The 19,953-nt window shown below is 41.4% G+C and overlaps 1 protein-coding gene across 4 annotated transcripts in view; it reads left to right on the top strand.

The window, feature by feature from the left end:
* Positions 1-19,511, top strand: part of LOC132115504 (RNA-binding protein Musashi homolog 1-like) — a 27,831-nt gene extending 8,320 nt beyond the window's left edge. For 2 of the 4 annotated variants that reach the window (XM_059524012.1, XM_059524011.1), the window contains 8 exons: positions 5,996-6,044; positions 7,294-7,376; positions 7,469-7,586; positions 7,900-7,980; positions 9,142-9,198; positions 9,486-9,548; positions 9,703-9,857; positions 19,386-19,505. In XM_059524012.1, the coding sequence (XP_059379995.1) occupies positions 5,996-6,044; positions 7,294-7,376; positions 7,469-7,586; positions 7,900-7,980; positions 9,142-9,198; positions 9,486-9,548; positions 9,703-9,857; positions 19,386-19,427 (648 nt within the window). In that variant the 3' untranslated portion in view covers positions 19,428-19,505. Of the gene's footprint in view, positions 1-5,995; positions 6,045-7,293; positions 7,377-7,468; positions 7,587-7,899; positions 7,981-9,141; positions 9,199-9,485; positions 9,549-9,702; positions 9,858-19,385 lie in introns of all 4 variants that reach the window. The other 2 variants (XM_059524008.1, XM_059524009.1) reach the window with 2 other exon arrangements.
* The last annotated feature ends 442 nt before the right edge of the window (positions 19,512-19,953 follow it).

The following is a 19,953-nucleotide window of genomic DNA, read 5'->3' as shown; positions in this document are numbered from 1 at the left end:
ATTTAAAGTTATAGAACATTCATTTTAACCTTAAATTTCACTCCTACAATAATAGTAATGTAATAATAATAAAGTACAGCGTTTTATTTACTCAAAAAGAAAAAATAGAGATCTAACATTAGTCAATAACCCGCTGTGGTTAGTCATCTTGTCTAGATTTTGCCAAATGTAGGCTACTAAAAAAAAAAAAATCTATCAACATTTTTTAAGATATTAAAAATATTTGCTGCAGTGTAAAAAAAAAAAAAAAAAAACAAGGATGAAGATTGCGTTTTGAAAGTAAAAAAAAAACAATTTGCGGCATTGCATTTTATTATCTATTACTTTACGAAATAATGAAGGTTTAAAGCAAACAAGTTTAGGCTATAAACGTCAACATAGATTTAAGCTGAAGCTGATGCCTGCATCTCTCATCCGGCACAAATCCAAATGTTTCCATGTTCCCGACGTATCTGGATGCTAAAATATTATTTATTATATAGTGTTTGTACTTTTATCTACATAAAACATCATCTTAAAATCGGCTTATCAGCACAGTGAGGCGCGTCACTCTGAACACAACATGTTGTACAATGGAGCAGTCTAACTTTTTATTTGTTTCTTTAAACTCTTTTTTATTTTGTTAATGTACAGGCTTTAATAAAGCAAAATGAAAACTTCTCTCTGCAGTTTCGTTTTCTTTTCTGAAAACTTTGGAACGTGTCACAATGAACCTTAATTTAGCACACTTTTTCTTACGTTTCGTTAATCTGTCAATATGATTTAAGTGAAATATATTTAGTGTATATGCCTATATTCCTTTTTATGTAAGCCTATATGGGTTCATTGGAGTTGTGATCTGTTGAATTCATCTCACATATCCTCAGATAAACTCTAAGTGCGCTGCATTGCCATTGCGACATGAGTTCACAGCTGAGCGGACATTTCACTCGCTGGCTTCAGCGTCACATTTGCATATGACGTACTACTGGAATTCATGATTTGTTGACAGAAAATTTCAAATATTAAATGGAACGATAAAATAACGTTATTAACCAGTTAATGGCCATTTCAAATTTCGATTTTGTTCGGAACTATAAAATTTGATTTAGTTTCTGGTTCTGTTCCTGTCAAAATTTCGTTCGTTTACGATTTTTGTTTTCGTTCCTTGAACCGGTTCAGAGCCCTGGTTCTTAGATTCGTTCAAAAGTTTTGGGGTCAAAATTTTTTAACGCCTTTGAAAGAAGTCTCTTATGTTCACCAAGACTGCATTTATTTAATAAGAAATACAGTAATATTGTGAATTATTATTACCATTTAATATAACTGCTCTCTGTTTTAATATATTTTAAAATGTAATTTATTCCTGTGATGCAAAGCTGAATTTTCAGCAGCCATTACTCCATTTTTTTATTTTTTTTATTTTATATGATAAAATTATTTAATTGAAATAGATGGTTTTTTGCAACACTATGAATGTGTTAACTGTCACTTCTGATTAATTTAAGACACCCTTCTCCTTCCTGTTCCTGTAGCTAAATTGGTAGAGCATTGCCTTATCAAGCGTTGGGGGTTCGATTCCCCGGGAACACATGATAGGTAAAAATTGATAGCCTGAATGCTCTGTAAGTCGATAAAAACGTCTGCTAAATGCATAAATTTAATTTAAATTTAATTTGAAATACAAGTACTAATTTCTTTCACACACACACACACACACACACAAAATGACTCCAAACTTTTGAACAATATTGTTGAATGTACAGTCACAGTATATATATATATATAATATATATATATATAACAACAAACTAATGATTCTGAAGGTTTTACTGAGGTGTACTGAGTAAAATCTGAGCAAGTTTGGTTTGGAAGCATGAAAGCGGGAACAAGAAAGGTGCAGAGAGACTGAGAGAAGGAGTTGGGGTAGAGTTTGAGAGTTTGAAGGGGTGAGTTTTGTTTGCAGGGGAACGTGGGGGAGATTACTTGAATCTGAATTAATTTGATGGAACAGCTGCTCCTGCCCTCAGTCCCCCCTCCTACCCGGTTACCACGGTGACCCTGCCCATCCATTGTCCCCAAGTAATTTAGCGGGCAAAAGGTTTTGTGTTTGGGGTGTGTGTGTGTAGGAGAGAAAATGAGGGAGAGACTGTGTGTTTAGTGGGAGGACGAATGTTCATAACTAAAGTAACAGAACAATACATCCCCAAACTCTGATGGGCTTCTGTAATAGATCATCTAATGTTTCTTTGTATCACACGTCAGTAACACATGGTCAGTGCAAAACTTGGGCAGAAAATAATTCCTCATTCTTGAGCCATACTTGAGTGTGGAATGCAGACAGAGAGAGAAAAAGAGAGAGAGATGATAGTCGCAGCCACCCGGGGAAGTTGCAGATTAGTTTGCCTCACTGGTCACTTTGTGTTCTGGCCTGGTTTGAACAAGGGATGGTAAGAGGGAGTGATGGAGAGAGAAAAACAGACACCATGATAAGAAGCACACAGAACAAGAAGGGACTCGATTTATAACTCAATTAAAAAAAAAGATACTAGTTAAGATTAGAAAAATAGAAACGTTTAAACGTTTGAAGATATTTAAGTAAAAAAGTGAGAAAAGCTCTCAAATTTAAAGGTGCACTCAGGAATTTCCCTCATGTAGGCAATTGCTTTTGAAAATATTAACAGATTTGAGAATGTGATAAATCATGTGCACTCAAATGAGATTAGAAGACTAATAAGAGCTGTTTTATGGGACTGAAATGGGGCTGCCATATTAGTATCACAAGCCCAGAAAAACTCTCTTGTCACAATAAGGTAGCCACTTAAGTCTAAAGCAGCTTACACTGCATTCAAGGTAAACATTTAATCAGTGCTTGCTCTCCCTAGGAATCAAATCTTTGTCCTTGGCATTGCTAGAGCATGCTCTACTGTCTGAGTTATAGGAATTCTGTTCTATTCTTTAAAAGTTTTGCAGACTTAACATGCTGATTTTTTCTGTATGCTCAAGACTGTTATTTAGGCAATTGCATCATAATATAATGATGAATGACAGAAAATTAAATGTACATAAAATTGATGAAGCTAAATGAAAATGTATTTTAAATAATATTTACTCAAAAATCACATTTCTACAATATTATCGGTAAACTGTTTATTTTTCTGTATGTCAAAGATTGTCATTTAAGCAAATACAATGTTATATCATGATGAATGTCAAAAAATTAAATGTATGTTAAATTGATGAAGCTAAATGAAAATTTATTTTAAATAATATTTACTCAAAAATCACATTTCTACAACAGTATCGATAAACCGTTAATTTTTCTGTATGTCAAAGATTGTCATTTAAGCAAATACAATGTTATATCATGATGAATGACAGAAAATTAAATGTACATTAAATTGATGAAGCTAAATGAAAATGTATTTTAAATAATATTTACTCAAAAATCTAATTTCTTCAATAGTATCGGTAAACTGTTGCTTTTTCTGTATGTCAACGTCTGTCATTTAGGCAAATACAACGCAATATAATGATGAATGACAGAAAATTAAATGCACATTAAATTGATGAAGCTAAATGAAAATGTACTTTAAATAATATTTACTCAAAAATCACATTTCTACAGTAGTATCGGTAAACTGTTGACTTTTCTTTATGTCAAAGACTGTCTTAGGCAAACACAACATAATATATTGCTGTATTCAACGTACATTAAATTGATTAAATTAAATGAAAACTTATTAAAAACATTTTTTTTACTTCAAATTCACATTGCTACGATAATATTGTAACTTAAACTGTTGTTGTTGTTGTTTTTTATGTCCAGGACTGCCATAACAACAATGGGAAGCTGCAGAAAATGAAATAGGCATAAAATGTATTACATTATATGAACACTTATTTTTAAAGAACATTTACTCAAAGTTCACTAACTATTTTGTTTAGTGATCCACCAAAATTTTAGCAACTGTAAAAAATTCAGCTGAAACAGAAGAAAACCCCAGACCTTTTTGGTTCCTATTGGAATAGTTTTGGACGACCCAAAATCAACCTGAATAATTCGTACTTTTTCAGTGACGCATTTTGACTGTGTCAGTGTCTTTTTTGCACATACAACATGGATAAACTACAATAGGTAAACATGTCGGTATTGTGGACGCACTTCATCATGACCAGAAATTATGCTAGAATAGCATTGTGTGAACAGCTTTCTGCCATAGAACTTTAAATACCACTGGTTTAATGTATCACCTGTGAACACGACACCCTGAACAGCCTTTTAAATAGAGTTTAAATACCAAATTTAATTACTAAAACTTTGTTTTCTGTTTCTGGCTTTCAATTAAATTGATCACTAATTTTAAAACAATTTGTTTATTATCCATTGATACAAATGGACTGTTATTTAATTTTGGCCAATGCTGATGATCATAAATTAACCAAATATCAGCCAGTTAATAACTAGTAATATTAAACCCTACTACAGTGGGTATAGAAAAGAATCACCCCCCCTTTAAAATAATCACATTTTGTTGCTTTGCAGCCTAAAATGAAGAAGGACAGTTTTTGTTTCATCCAGAAGCACACAGTGATGCAAAGCACACAGCAAAACTGACCAAGAATGGTTAAAAAACCATGTCTAGATGTGCAAACTCAGCAGAGACAGAGACAAATCCCAATAGACTAAAGGCTGTAATTAAAGCAAAAGGTGGTTCAACAAAATAAGTGATCCATTTTTTTATTTGTCAGTGTTATTCTTTCAATTGGATGTTAAAAGTTGCACTGAGTAAATAGAGCTGGATGAAACAAAAACTGTGTCCATCTTCATTTCAGGCTGCAAAGCAACAAAATGTGATTATTTTAAAGGGGGGGGGGGGGGTGATTATTTTCAATACCCACTGAACACTATTAAACAAGTTCTTTTTCCAGGCACTCACATTAAAAGATGAGTAAAAGGAAATGGAGAGAGAACACAGAGAGTGTTATTGGTCGTTTAGTTAGTCTTCACCAAGAGACTGTGAGCGTGTGCACACATAAAGTGTTGATTGCTCAGGCTGTCCACTTGTGTTTCATATTCTAGATTGAATATGAAACACTTTCTCATCCTCTTTTTCTTTCTCACACAGAGACCTCGAAGTTCGACCTTCACCTCTGACCTTTAGGTTTAAGCTGTCAATATGCTTAATGTGATGCACTTTTGCACACACATCCAGACAATAAAACGCAAGACAAATACGCTTTCGTCGTTCTTACTTACTTCTAACAGAAACCCTATGATATTATAATTAGCATTCCATCTAATTAACTAGTTAGAAATGTTTAAATGTCCACTTGTAATTTACTTCAAATATTCAAGTATATTTAAAAAAAATACTTGGAGATAATATAACATTATTGAAATACGAGACCACTTAAGTGTACTTAAAGAGAGTACACTTTCATGACTATATTTCTTTATACACTTAAAGGGATACTTCACCCAAAAATGCAACAATTGTCATCATTTACTCAAGTTGTTACACCCTGTAAAAAAAAAAATATATATATATATTTTTATGAATGTGGTTAACAAAACAGTTGACAGTAGCCATAGTATTTATTTTCCATACTATGGAAGACAATGGCTACCGTCAGTTGTTAAATGCTAAATTGTGGTGGCCCTTAAAGACTCCCTAAAAAGTTAGCAAAGCTAGCAGATATACATATTTAATATTTTATCTTCCAGGAAAACAAGGGAAAATAAATAAATCATTGATGACTCATCCTGTACTTCTCATATTTTTATCCAATCAAAAGCTCCTAATATCAACTCAAACTGACCATCATGTAGCATATTATGATTCATGGGTGTGACGTGGCTAAACCCTATTGGCTATTTACAAAGTGTCCTGTATATAAGTCCCCCCAAACATCCTGTTTCAGTAGGATATACATCATCACAAGATTGAGAACTGTGACTAATGCTAGATAACAAATAATAAATGCATGTAATCTCTCTCTTCCTGTCCTACAGGTGGATGACGCCATGCTTATGTTTGACAAAACCACAAACAGGCACAGAGGTAAATTTCCCCAATCTCTTTATTTCATTAAATAACTGTGCACGTCAATGGCAGCCGTTCTCCCATTTGCTCCTTCCTTCCTAAACCTGGTCCAATCTGTCTCCGTCTCCTCTCCATGGCCCTCCATCCTGCACTCTGTAGGTTAAGCGGTAGCTGAGGAGAGAGATTGAGTAATTAGTGTGTTCGTTAATCAGGGCTTAGGCTAAAACCTTGTTAAGTGTCCTTCCCTCCCCCTTGCATGGCTTTACCACAGTCTTTCGACCCAGTGGAGAAGTGGAGGAGCAACTCTTGAGAAGATAGAAGCAAGTTTTCATTACATCTTTTCGTTGAGAAAATCTAGCACTGTTTACAGAGACAGAGTGGATGCCTGTATGACTTCAAAGGTTTCAAATATAATACAGGTCAAAGGAAATCTGTGTAATTACAGTATTAAAGGGTGAACCTTAAGGAGACAAGGACAATCACAAATATTTAAACCCAAAATGGAGAGGTTAGAGCCACAGGGAAAAAGGGCATGAAGTTAGTTTTTACAGATATGTGGAGGAGTCCAAACGCTTGGGACCACAATCTGGGATCATTTAAATGTGAATATGAACAGATTTTAAAACAAGGAAATGTTATGATTCTTTTCTAAAGAGAAGTGCCAATGATTTTGTGAATTTTTTAATTAATTTTTTTGGTGACACAGACATTCTGTAATTTATGTACACTACCATTCAAAAGTTAAGGGGTCAGTACAATAAATAAATGGTTTTATTTTAATATATTTTATTTTCATTTATAATAGCATAAGAGACTTCTATCAAAAACATAGTGGTTTGATAATTTTTAAATTAACATTTTAATTCAAATTGATATGCTGATAATGTAATTTGTGATAGAAGCATTTTCATTATTGGTCTTTTGTACCCCATTTTATTTCTAAATAAAAACTATCCTGGTTGTACCATGGTACAGTGATTTTATCAGATGCTAATGGTACATTTATGCATACCATGATGCATCAACAAAAAAACACTGTAATATTATGGTACTTTTTAGTGATGTCACAGTCATTCTGGTATTTATTTAACAAGGTCTATGAGAAAGGAAGTACAATTCATTGGCTTTTGTTTGGCAGTCTCTTCTGAATGTCTCACCTGAAGTTGAACTGAAGTACATGAACTTTAGACATTGTTTATAATGATGGCTGAAGTGGAAATCCAAATGTAAACTGCGGTCTGAGTGTCTGGACTCTTTCTTTGCTCAGGGTTTGGATTTGTGACCTTTGAGAATGAAGATGTGGTGGAGAAAGTCTGTGATATCCACTTTCACGAAATTAACAACAAGATGGTGAGAATTCTGATGCTGAGACACCGATTCGTTTCAGACACACTGCTAAAACTTGTGTTTGACTGACTGATATCTTCACTTTCCATTCACAGGTGGAGTGTAAGAAAGCCCAGCCCAAGGAAGTGATGTCACCCACAGGCTCTTCAAGAGGTCGTGCGCGTGTCATGCCCTATGGGATGGACGCCTTCATGCTTGGCATAGGAATGCTGGGTAAGAGTGTAGCTCTTAACTGACTGCCGATCACAAGGATGAGCAGAACTCAAAGCATAGAAGGGACTCTTCTGCCCTCTGCTGTTGAGAGTGAAAAGTGCCATAGAATTCATACTGAAGACACAAATTCCATAATTTTATTCTACTATGTTGACTAATATTGTTTTAAAATGAATTATCAGATAACTGTTAATAATATTCAAATTAAAAATTATTTTACTCATATAATTTTTTAACAATATATTATATTTTATTGTTATTTACTCACAATACTTTATGAATAGATATTAATTGGTGTTATATTTTTTCCCAGGTTATCCAGGGTTCCAGGCAGCAACATACGCAAGTCGTAGCTATACTAGTCTGACCCCAGGATACACATATCAGTTCCCTGGTAAGAGTCAATGTCCAGCTCATGCATTCTATAGACCCTTCCACATATGTGACCCTGGACCACAAAACCAGTCTTAAGTGTCATTTTTCTTTTCGAAATTGAGATTTATACATAATCTGAAAGCTGATTAAATCAGCTTTCCACTGGTGTATGGTTTATTAGGATCGGACAATATTTGACCGAGATACAACTATATGAAAGTCTGGAATCTGAGGGTGCAAAAAAAAAATTGAAATACTGAGAAAATCACCTTTAAAGTTGTCCAAATTAATTCTTAGCAATGCATATTATTGTGCTAAAATTAAGTTTTAATATATTTATGGTAGGATATTTACAACATATCTGGAACATGATCTGAACTTAATATCCGAATGATTTTTGGCATAAAGAAAATTCAATAATATTGAACCATACAATGTTTTTTGGCTATTTCTAAAAATGTACCCCGGTGACTTAAGACACAAAGGTTTTGTGATCCGTAGTCACATATTGGTTCACAAAATCAACTCTTTCCTGGGATAAGTCTTTGCAAACACAGTATTATCAAATATTGGGTTTTTGAGTCAGAAGTGATTGTTTATTAGTTTATAATTGCATATATATAACTCAGTATATACTGAAATGGTTGTCAGATACAAGTTGCCATTATTAAGCAACATGACAACATAAATAGTTGCAGAATATGCTTTTGAACATTAGGTGAAACATTTGATGTCACCCAGTTTCCATATGCATAAAGTAAAACTCTAATAGTAATCAAAAATGAAAATTCCATTAGATTAGATTTTATGAGTAAAACCACATATACCACATAATACTGTATGTACATTACCGGTTTAAATTTTGGAGTCTGATTTTTAAAATGTTTTTGATCACATCATCCTTCAGAAACCATTCTAATAAGAAACATTTCTTATTATTGTCAGTGTTGAAAACAGTCGTGCTGCTTAATATTTTTGTGGAAATCGGTGCATTTCAATCAGTCATTTACACAGAAAACTCATCGAGACCCATGGCTGCTTGTAAATCTCAGAGAGGCGGTCTAAGACTGTCTTTCTATGTGTCTTGCCACTCATAGGCCCTGTAGTGCTTGTCCATGTGTGCAGTGTGAACAGCGCTTGTGTGTGTTTAAACAGCTTTCTGTCTTTGTCTCTATTCTAGAATTCCACTTAGAGAGGACCCCCCTTCTGACATCACCCCACCCCTCTGAGCTCACAGGTTTGTTCCTCTATGAGCTTTACAAGCAGCTATTGCACACGGCAGCCGCTCGCCATATTCCAATACACAGCATAGTGTGATCTAAATGCTGTCAGCTTACGTTGTGACAACACCACCCAGGAAATCCTGCATAACAGCTTACAGGCATTACCACACATTATCAGAACAGCACTTCATACTCAGTATGATGCAAGCACTTTTCCCACTGCTTTCGTTCTGCATGATACTGATTAAGTTTTCTTTCCTGTTTGTTTGATTGTTCTGCCTGCATGCGGATGATTTCGTAGCCATTCCTCTAACGGCGTACAACCCCATGGCGGCAGCCGCAGCAGCAGCAGCTGTGGTCAGAGGTGTGAGAATTTTGTTTTTTCTACATCCCACACACGCCCCATGCTCAGCAAATGAGAGCTCATACCCCAGTGGCTGGCCTATATAGCTTTAAGATTTACTGTTCATGAAAAGGGGTTAAGACATTGTGGAATTTCATGTTAATTTCTTTTGTAGGCTCAACTCCTTCTCGCTCAGCTGGGTTTTTAGGTACCAGCAGCCCTGGGCCGATGGCAGACCTGTATGGAGCGGCCAATCAGGACTCGGCCATCAGTAGCTATATCAGCGCTGCAAGTCCCGCCCCCAGCACTGGATTCAGCCACAGCCTCGGGGTCAGTAACATGCAGTGTTGATATTGTTAACTAAAACTAATACTATTAAAACATGTTTTTAGTCATTAAAATAAAGCTTATATATATATATATATTTCCCTTTCAGTCGGTCACTCTCGACGCCACGTCGGTGACCGACGAATATGGGATATCGCTTCGATAGACCAATCTACATCGAGTGTAAACTAAACAAGCCAATGCACATTGGCATGCAATTATTATATTATATATACAAACATCAGCACGCTCTCGGAAGCTTCGTGTGTTGGCGAGACGGCGCTTCAGCGGCGGTTGTTCCTGTGTCGAGTGGATTGCACACTTCAGGCTGCATTACCCCTGTCGTGTTGCAAACGGCCAATTCCCCTGTGCGCCTCAGCACTAAAAGAGCATTTCCTAAAGAGCAAATTTCTCTAAAAGAGCTTCACGGGTGCGTCTTTGTAAAGACGACGGATCGGTCTTATAAGGATGCCGTTTCACCCGTGCGTTTCTGGGTGCGGTCGTTACCTGGCAACGGGTGATGGTCACGATCGCTGCCTCACGTGTCAGGGCGTCGAGCACGCTGAGGTGGCTTTCGTGGATGAGTCATGTTCTCACTGCGGGAATATGACCATCTCGGAGCTGCGAACCAGGCTCCGCTACCTTCAGGGGGGCGGAGTCCCGCGGCCGCGATCTGGGGCTCGTTCTGGCGGCCGACAGACGAGAACCACTTCCGGCAGTAGCGCGGATGGTTTGAGGGTAGGGCTGGGATAAACGATTATTTTTTAAACGATTAATCTAGCGATTATTTTTCCGATACATCGATTAATCTAACGATTAATTTTCCCAGACCGATTCGATTTCAAATATCTCCCCATTAATTCACTACTAACAATTTATACATGTTGATTTACATATCTGAATGAAAAAAACATGAATTCCTTAACATTGCAATATATGTTTATTGCTCTTAAAATTACAAAATAAAAGACTGTCTAAGAATGCATTACTTTGCACTTGTATAGAGATAGCATTCAATAAAACCTTGAAGCCTTGAAAACACATAGCTTACTGAAACAAGCTTACTGAACACATAGGGTCTAGCTTACTGAAAAAAAGTTTTTCTTTCAGATGAAAATAACAACAACTTGATGTCTAGCATTCAATAAAAAAGGTCACCCAAAATACTTGTTTAGAGCAATTGAAATAATACAGTAACCAATGTAAACTTGAGGGCTTTAAGCTAATACAGAGAGTGCTTTTCCAAAAAAAAAAAAAAAAATTAACAGTGGGAGCTAGCAGCCTGTCATGGAGTGTCACAAGGACCATTCACTGTTCTTCAGAATAACGCATGGAGGTCGTTAAATGCCATTAAAGTATTTATTTTAGGTTCTCCCAAGCCAGCAAAGTGCAGGGTGCTCACAGGTGCCAAGGCATGAAAAATTCAAAAAGAGGAAAAAAAAAACTTCAATATAAAAACACAAGAACCTTGTATCAGGTCGGTACCTTCAATCAGAGTACTCAGCAGATACTGCATTCACTACCAACAGTCTTAGCCCTCCTGATCACTCAATTCTGTGAGAATTTATATACCTGGGTACAACCATTTCTCAGCAATAATCACATGGGAAAGTAATTAAGACCATAAACATGTAATACATTCCAAGTCACAATAGTATGTGATCAAGTAACCAGTTCCTTCACCACACAAATTTAAATAACAGTACAAGCTTCCATACATAAACTTCAATAGTAATTAGAGGAAATAAACATCAATAACATCAAACCAATTCCCCCTCTTTTCCCACCATACTTGGTATCTCCCATTCCCCATGATGCAACACAGTACAGGTATAAAAAGCATGAGAAAAGTCCATTCCAGTCTTTTACTCAAATCAAGATGGCCGCCCCCATATATGCTGATCCATGCGATAATCAACAGTTTGTAGCAAACTTTAAATGTCCTCTGAGTTAGTGCTCAGGTGGCCAGTCTGAAACACAACAGTATAGTTGTAGGTATACATTTTTGTGGCTAATCCATCTCTCCTGTTGCTGGTACTTCAAGGTAAATAAAGAGTCTTTTACAAACCAAATGTGTGTACATGTGTTTGTTGAAAGGGCTAACAAGGGGTCACAAGAGCAGAGGGTAGCTCTGTGACACTTCTCCCTCCTTCTGCAGACGACTACTGTCGTCACAAGTGTCAAAGCTCCACCCCTCCATGAACCGGGGTCAAAGAACCCAGTTTAGTATGTACCTCCTCTGGAATTCGAGACAAAGAGTTTTCGACTGAAGAATGCCACTGGCCTGCGTTCTCCATCCACTTCCTGCAGTAACACCGCCCTGATTCCCAACAGTTGGTACACTTGGCCATCCTTGACTTCGACCTCCAAAGCTGTGGTGGGCCTCCCGGCGTGCGGCCATGTACGTCTCTGCAAGCTTGGCTGCTTCTTCTGCTGTAGCTGGATCATGCTCCTTAATCCACACTGCCATGTCAGGGCTTATCATTCGCATAAATTGCTCCAAGATAATAAGTTCGGACAATTGCTGAATAGTACACTTCTCTGGCTTCACCCATTTTGAGAAGAGATCCTTCAATCGCACATAAAGCTCACGGGGGTTCTCATCTGGCAGAATCTCTGATGAGCGAAACCTTTGCCGGTAGATCTCTGCATTTATCTGATAATTTTTAAGTATCGCCTCCTTAACTTGATCATAGTCCTCCGCATCATTACCATCCATGGCGACATAGGCACCACGTGCCTTACCCGTTAACAGGGGAACAAGTCTGATTGCCCAATTGGCTTGAGGCCATCTGCACGCAGTGGCCATCCTTTCAAATGTTGTCAAGAACTGCTTGATGTCATCATCTCTTGTCAAGGGATGTAATCTTGGCTCGATGCTTCCTGATGACATACCTTCTCCGGTTGGCACTGGGCTTGCAGCTGTAGACGCAGCCTGACCTTCCCTTTGGTCCCCTTCAGCCTGGATCTGGATCACCTGATGTTGTATTTGCTGAAATTGGTGCTGCATATTTCGCCAACGCTGGTCCTGCTTCACCATTACTTGCTCCATTCGATCATCACGGGCGGCTTGGGACTGCAGGAGAACTTTAACCAGGCCGGCCAGCTCTGAGACAATTCCCTCTGCCGAACCCGCTGCAAGAGTAGTTACTGCGCCACTCCTACTGGCAGCCCCTGTTTCTTGTACCTCCGTAGAACTGGGCGGCTCCTGATCCATTCCCAACTGCGCCTCTGTGACCGCCACCCGGTCTTGTCTGGTCTTGGGTGGCATAACGATCCCACTTCTGACACCACTTGTCACAAGGACCATTCACTGTTCTTCAGAAAAACGCATGGAGGTCGTTAAATGCCATTAAAGTATTTATTTTAGGTTCTCCCAAGCCAGCAAAGTGCAGGGTGCTCACAGGTGCCAAGGCATGAAAAATTCAAAAAGAGGGAAAAAAAACTTCAATATAAAAACACAAGAACCTTGTATCAGGTCGGTACCTTCAATCAGAGTACTCAGCAGATACTGCATTCACTACCAACAGTCTTAGCCCTCCTGATCACTCAATTCTGTGAGAATTTATACACCTGGGTACAACCATTTCTCAGCAATAATCACATGGGAAAGTAATTAAGACCATAAACATGTTATACATTCCAAGTCACAATAGTATGTGATCAAGTAACCAGTTCCTTCACCACACAAATTTAAATAACAGTACAAGCTTCCATACATAAACTTCAATAGTAATTAGAGGAAATAAACATCAATAACATCAAACCAATTCCCCCTCTTTTCCCACCATACTTGGTATCTCCCATTCCCCATGATGCAACACAGTACAGGTATAAAAAGCATAAGAAAAGTCCATTCCAGTCTTTTACTCAAATCAAGATGGCCGCCCCCATATATGCTGATCCATGCGATAATCAACAGTTTGTAGCAAACTTTAAATGTCCTCTGAGTTAGTGCTCAGGTGGCCAGTCTGAAACACAACAGTATAGTTGTAGGTATACATTTTTGTGGCTAATCCATCTCTCCTGTTGCTGGTACTTCAAGGTAAAAAAAGAGTCTTTTACAAACCAAATGTGTGTACATGTGTTTGTTGAAAGGGCTAACAAGGGGTCACAAGAGCAGAGGGTAGCTCTGTGACATGGAGAAAAAAAAAATCTCAGAATGCTCCACGTGAAACTTTGGCGTTGCCCCTTTTTCTATCGTGTCTAATGATTTTGGTTAATATGCACGAGGGAGAGAGAGAGAGAGAGAGAGAGAGAGAGAGAGAGAGCAAGACAGCGCTAGTGTAGTTTGAAGACTGTGAGTGCGCGAGCGCGCGTGAAACTTTGGTGTTTCGCCCTTTTTCTATCGTGTTTAATGATTTTGATTAATATGCACGAGGAAGAGAGAGTGCAAGAAGCGCTCGTGTTGTTTGAAGACTGTGAGTGCTCGCGCACAGCGGGGGCTCTCTCTCGTACGCGCCCTGTCAGGCGCAGCACAGTCATTCTATTCTACATCCGATCAAATAAGGCTTTGACAGCCGCCAAAAAAAAGATCAATGCAGAAAAACCCCTGGATTGGTTATACTGTATAACGTTGGACAGAATGTTGATCCGGCCATCACGTATATTCAGCGCACATAAGGTAAACGTTTTGCAAATGTTTTTTAGAGAAATAAAAACAGGTCGACGAATCGATGCGCATATTTTGCGTCAACGTATTTTTTGCGTCGACGTCATCGATGACCTCGACACGTTGTCCCAGCCCTATTTGAGGGTCACAGTGGTGGCAAACCCCGTAGGGAACCAACCCTCTGGGGACCACCACTCCTCTTGCACCTCCGATCCAGTGGAGCAACCCACGGAATGCACTGGGCCCTCTACAGCGAGCGTACCAGTGGTATCCAGTGGGCCTCCCCCCGACCGGATGTCGATCTCAGCATCGGAGGGAGAGCTGTCGGACGAAGATTCGGCTGCGCTGCCGCCCTCTGGGTCGGTTGCAAGGCCTGAGTCGGACCCCGAAATGTCAGCTATGCTTTCCCGGGCCGCCGAGAGGGTAGGGCTCGAGTGGAATCCTCCACAGCGTCCCGAGCCCTCGCGACTGGATGATTGGTTTCTCTGGGTGGCGCGCGCTGGTTCTCAGCGCCCCACCCCAGTGCCTTTCTTTCCGGAAGTGCATGACGAGCTCACCAGGTCGCTCCCTCTCTGGGTCCCAGGAGGGCACGGAGAGTTGCGGACGGCCAAGCTCCGGACCTCACTCATCCTCTTCCTTCGCCAGATGGCAGCAGCGGGTGGTTTGAGAGCGTCAACAAAGGCCCTACTCACGCACCCACTGCCAACCCGTGGAACCAGGTGAGCCCTGCACCCCACACTCGCACCACACTCCGGCCTGCTCACAAGTCGCCCGAGTTGGGTCCCTGTGTTCCACCTCGCTGCCCCACTGGCTTCGGCGAACCATCAGCCTCGGTTATGCGATTCAGATCGCCCGGCATCCCCCCAAGCTCTGCGGTGTCCGCTCCACTACAGTGAAAGCGTCCGATGCCCCTGTCCTGCGGGAAGGGATCGCAGTCCTACTGGCGAAGGACGCGATAGAGCCGGTCCCTCCAGCCGATATGAGGATGGGTTTTACAGCCCGTTCTTCATTGTACCCAAGAAAGGCGGTGGGTTACGACCGATCTTGGATCTGCGAGTTTTGAATCAGGCCCTCCATCGGCTACCATTCAAAATGTTGACACAGAAACGCATTTTCGGGTGCGTCCGTCCCCAAAATTGGTTTGCAGCGATCGACCTGAAGGACGTGTACTTTCATTTGTCCATCCTTCCGTGCCACAGACCTTTTTTGCAGTTTGCGTTCGAAGGACTGGCATATCAGTACAAAGTCCTGCCCTGCAGGCTGTCCCGGTCTCCCCGTGTCTTTACGAAAGTCACGGAGGCAGCTCTCGTTCCTCTCAGAGAGCAGGGTGTTCGCATTCTCGACTACTTAGATGATTGGCTGATACTAGCACAGTCTCGAGATCAGTTGTGCGAGCACAGGGATGTGGTGCTCCGGCACCTGAGCCTGTTGGGCCTTCAGGTCAGCTCGGAAAAGAGCAAACTCCCGTGGAGGATCTCTTTTCTCAATATGGAGTTGGATTCGGTCGAACAGACAGCACGCCTCACAGAGGAACGTGCACGGTCGGTGCTAGCCTGCTTGAATACGTTCAAGAGCAGGACAGCGGTCCCACTGAAACTCTTTCAGAGGCTCCTGGGGCATATGGCGGCTGCGGCAGCACTTACACCGCTCGGCCTATTACATATGAGACTGCTCCAGCACTGGCTTTATGGCCGAGTCTGGACTCACCGGGTCCAAGTTACACCGGCCTGTCGCCAAACCCTCACTCCGTGGTCAGATCTTGCATTTCTCCGGGCAGGGGTGCCCCTAGAGCAGATCTCCAGGCATGCTGTGGTTTACACGGATGCCTCCACCACCGACTGGGGGGCCACGTACAACGGGCATGCAGTCTCAGGGGTTTGGACGGGTCTGCAGCTGCAGTGGCACATCAATTGCCTAGAGTTGCTAGCAGTACACCTTGCCTTGAACCGTCTCAAAGGTCTCTTGTGAGGCAAGCATGTGCTGGTCCGAACGGACAACACTGCGACCATTGCGTACATCAACTGACAAGGTGGTCTGCGCTTCCGTCACATGTTGCAGCTCGCTCGCCACCTCCTCCTTTGGAGTCAGAAGGTTCTGAGGTCACTTCGTGCCATTCACATTCCAGGCCTGCTCAATCATACAGCCGACGAGCTGTCTCGAGCAATGCTCCCGGGAGAATGGCGACTCCATCCCCTGACAGTCCAGCTGATTTGGAGATGGTTTGGAGCCGCTCAGGTAGACCGGTTTGCTTCTCCAGAGACCTCTCACTGCCAGTTGTTCTACTCCCTGACCGAGGGAACTCTCGGCACGGACGCACTGGCACACAGCTGGCCTCGGGACCTACACAAGTAGGCGTTTCCCCCAGTGAGCCTTCTCGCACAGACACTGTGCAAAGTCCGGGAGGACAAGGAGCAAGTCTTGCTAGTAGCGCCGTATTGGCCCATGTGGACCTGGTTCCCCGAACTAGTGCTCCTTGCGACAGCCCCTCCTTGGCCAATTCCTCTGACGAAGGATCTACTGACTCAGAGATGGGGCACCATTTGGCACCCGCGTCCAGACCTTTGGAAACTCCATGTCTGGTCCCTGGACGGGACGCGGAGGTTCTAGGTGACCTACCCCAAGAGGTAGTGAACACCATCACTTCGGCGAGAGCACCGTCTACAAGACACGCTTACGCCTTGAAGTGGAACCTGTTCGTTGAGTGGTGTTCTTCTCGCCGAGAAGACCCCCGAAGATGCCCGATTGCGGTCGTGCTATCCTTTCTGCAGCAAGGGTTGGAGCGAAGGCTGTCTCCCTCCACCCTCAAAGTCCAGGTTGCCGCTATTGCTGCGTATCATGACCCCGTGAATGGGAAGTCTCTGGGTAAGCATGACCTCATCGTCAGGTTCCTTAGAGGGGCCAGGAGGTTAATTCCTTCCCGGCCCCCCTGTATACCCTCTTGGGACCTGTCTCTAGTGCTTAAATTATTACAGCAGGGCCCATTCTAGCCTTTGCATTCAGTTTAGCTAAAGTTTCTTTCATTAAAAACTCTGCTCCTGCTTGCACTGGCCTCCATCAAGAGGGTAGGGGACCTGCATGCATTTTCGGTCGACAATTCATGCCTACAGTTTGGGCCGGCTGACTCCCAGGTAATCCTGAGGCCCCGGCCTGGCTACGTGCCCAAGGTTCCCACTACACCCTTCAAAGACCAAGTGGTGAACCTGCAAGGGCTGCCCCTGGAGGAAGCAGACCCAGCCCTGGTTTTGCTTTGTCCCGTCCGAGCATTAAGGTGCTACGTAGACCGGACACAAAGCTTCAGGACTTCAGACCAGCTCTTTGTCTGTTACGGAGGCAGGCAGAAGGGGAGTGCCGTCTCTAAGCAGAGGATGGCCCACTGGATTGTGGATGCCATAACCCTGGCTTATCAGGCTCAGGATGTGCCCTGCCCGTTCAGGTTGCGAGCTCACTCAACTAGAAGTGTTGCATTCTCCTGGGCGCTGGCTCGTGGCGCCTCGCTGACAGATATTTGTAGAGCTGCGGGCTGGGCGACCCCTAACACGTTCGCTAGTTTCTATAGCCTTCGTGTAGAGCCGGTATCCTCCTGTGTTCTCACTTCAAATGGGTAGTGGCACTGAGAGGCCCCGGTTAGTGTCGGCTTGCTTAAACCGCTCCAGAGTGTCCGTATTGTAGACCCTGTTGAGATCCTCCATCACCCTAAGCAGCTGGACGCAGCGGAACGTCCGGCGCCAGACCTTCATGATGAATCTATGAGAACCATGGAAGGGTGGGTTCCATATTGAGACCTAAGCGGTACTCATATGTGTATAGTCCACGGTATAGCCTTAGAGCCTGTGTTTCCCCGGCAGACTTCTGCCTTCCCAAGAGGGTTTTAATCACCTCAAATTTCTCCTTATACTCCTAAACGGATGCTATATGTGTATTTGCCTCCGAGACCTCCTTCGGGAAGGATAGGGCTTCCGCAGCGTTTTCCAAGTGTTATCCAATCTCACCCAGTGAGGTAGTGCTTTGACAACGGTGAGTGGAGCTACTTGTTCTGAGCCCCGGCCTACACCTAATAGGGGCGCAGGCGGCTCGCACAGGGCACTGGAAGGGGCAGCACCCATGGCGCTTTGATAGGGATCCCATATTCGTCGGTCACCGACGTGGCGTCGAGAGTGACCGACTGAAAGGGAACGTCTCGGTTACGTATGGTAACCCTCGTTCCCTGAAGGAGGGAACGGAGACGCCACGTCCCGTCGCCATGGTTGCTGTACCGCCGCTGAGCTGTCGGGTCCCCGGCTCGGCTCCTCAGCGAAAAACTGGTATGCATTGCACCTGCTGCCCTCTTATACTCACACAGTGATCAGCGGCAGCTGGATGCAATAATTGCATGCCAATGTGCATTGGCTCGTTTAGTTTACACTCGAAGTAGATTGGTCTATCGAAGCGATATCCCATATTAGTCGGTCACCGACGTGGCGTCTCCATTCCCTCCTTCAGGGAACAAGGGTTACCATACGTAACCGAGACGATATATATATATATATATATATATATGTAATATATAGAAGGAATTGTAATTGGAAATGTTGTTTTGGCAACTAACTTAAAATTCACTTTATGCTGAAGTACTCAAATTTCTAAAATTAAAACTGAAATAAAAAATTAAAAATCAAAGCTAAACAGAGTATTAAACAACTAATAAAAATTATAAAATTACTAGTATTTAAACTGTATTTAAAATAAAAACTGGAAATATAAAACAAAGAAAGCTAACTGAAACACACAAAAAAAATTTTATTCAACAAAGTGCCAAAATCTGATAATCACAATGAATTTAAATAAATAATTGAACTTGAATTAAATAAAAAATAAGCATGTTTTTCCTGTGAATTCCTTCATGCTGCATTAAAATCCATGCCTTATTTTTACCATTACAGGGCCCTCTGATTGCTACAGCATTTACTAACGGCTATCACTGAAATGAGTGACAGCTGAAATAGTATTCATGCTTCTGACGTCTTCCCTACATCTTAAGGAAGGATTTTTGAAGTATATTGTGATCTATGTGCCGCAGGCTTTTATTATTTTATCAAGCTCTCTGACTTTGAATGGTTTTGGAGGAAATTAAACAACGTTAAACTGATGGAATGTCAGCTGCAACACTATTAATGTGATGTGTCATATTTCCTGTTTTATGAATTAATGTCACATCAGTCTCTAAACTAACCTCCTGCTCCTCTATAGAGCTAAACCTGTAAATAATTAGTTCATTTCTCAGTTTAAAACGCTAACAACGTAAGTGTATTTTTTTGTTGTTGTTTTAGTTTTATTTCATTTTTATCTCTCGGTTCAAAGTTGTATCTTTTTGAATGTGATGACATTGTACATGTAGGTATGTAACTGTAGAAAAGCCTTTTCATTTTAACAGCATATGAGCAATAATCTGTCAACTTGTGAATCTTTGTTGTGTATTTAAAAGACTTAATCATTTTCAGACACATTTGG

Source organism: Carassius carassius, chromosome 34, assembly GCF_963082965.1.
Source record: "Carassius carassius chromosome 34, fCarCar2.1, whole genome shotgun sequence".
In the NCBI taxonomy this organism is placed as follows: domain Eukaryota; kingdom Metazoa; phylum Chordata; class Actinopteri; order Cypriniformes; family Cyprinidae; genus Carassius; species Carassius carassius.
Note: the sequence above shows the minus strand (reverse complement) of the source record. Positions and strands in the feature narration are given on the sequence as shown.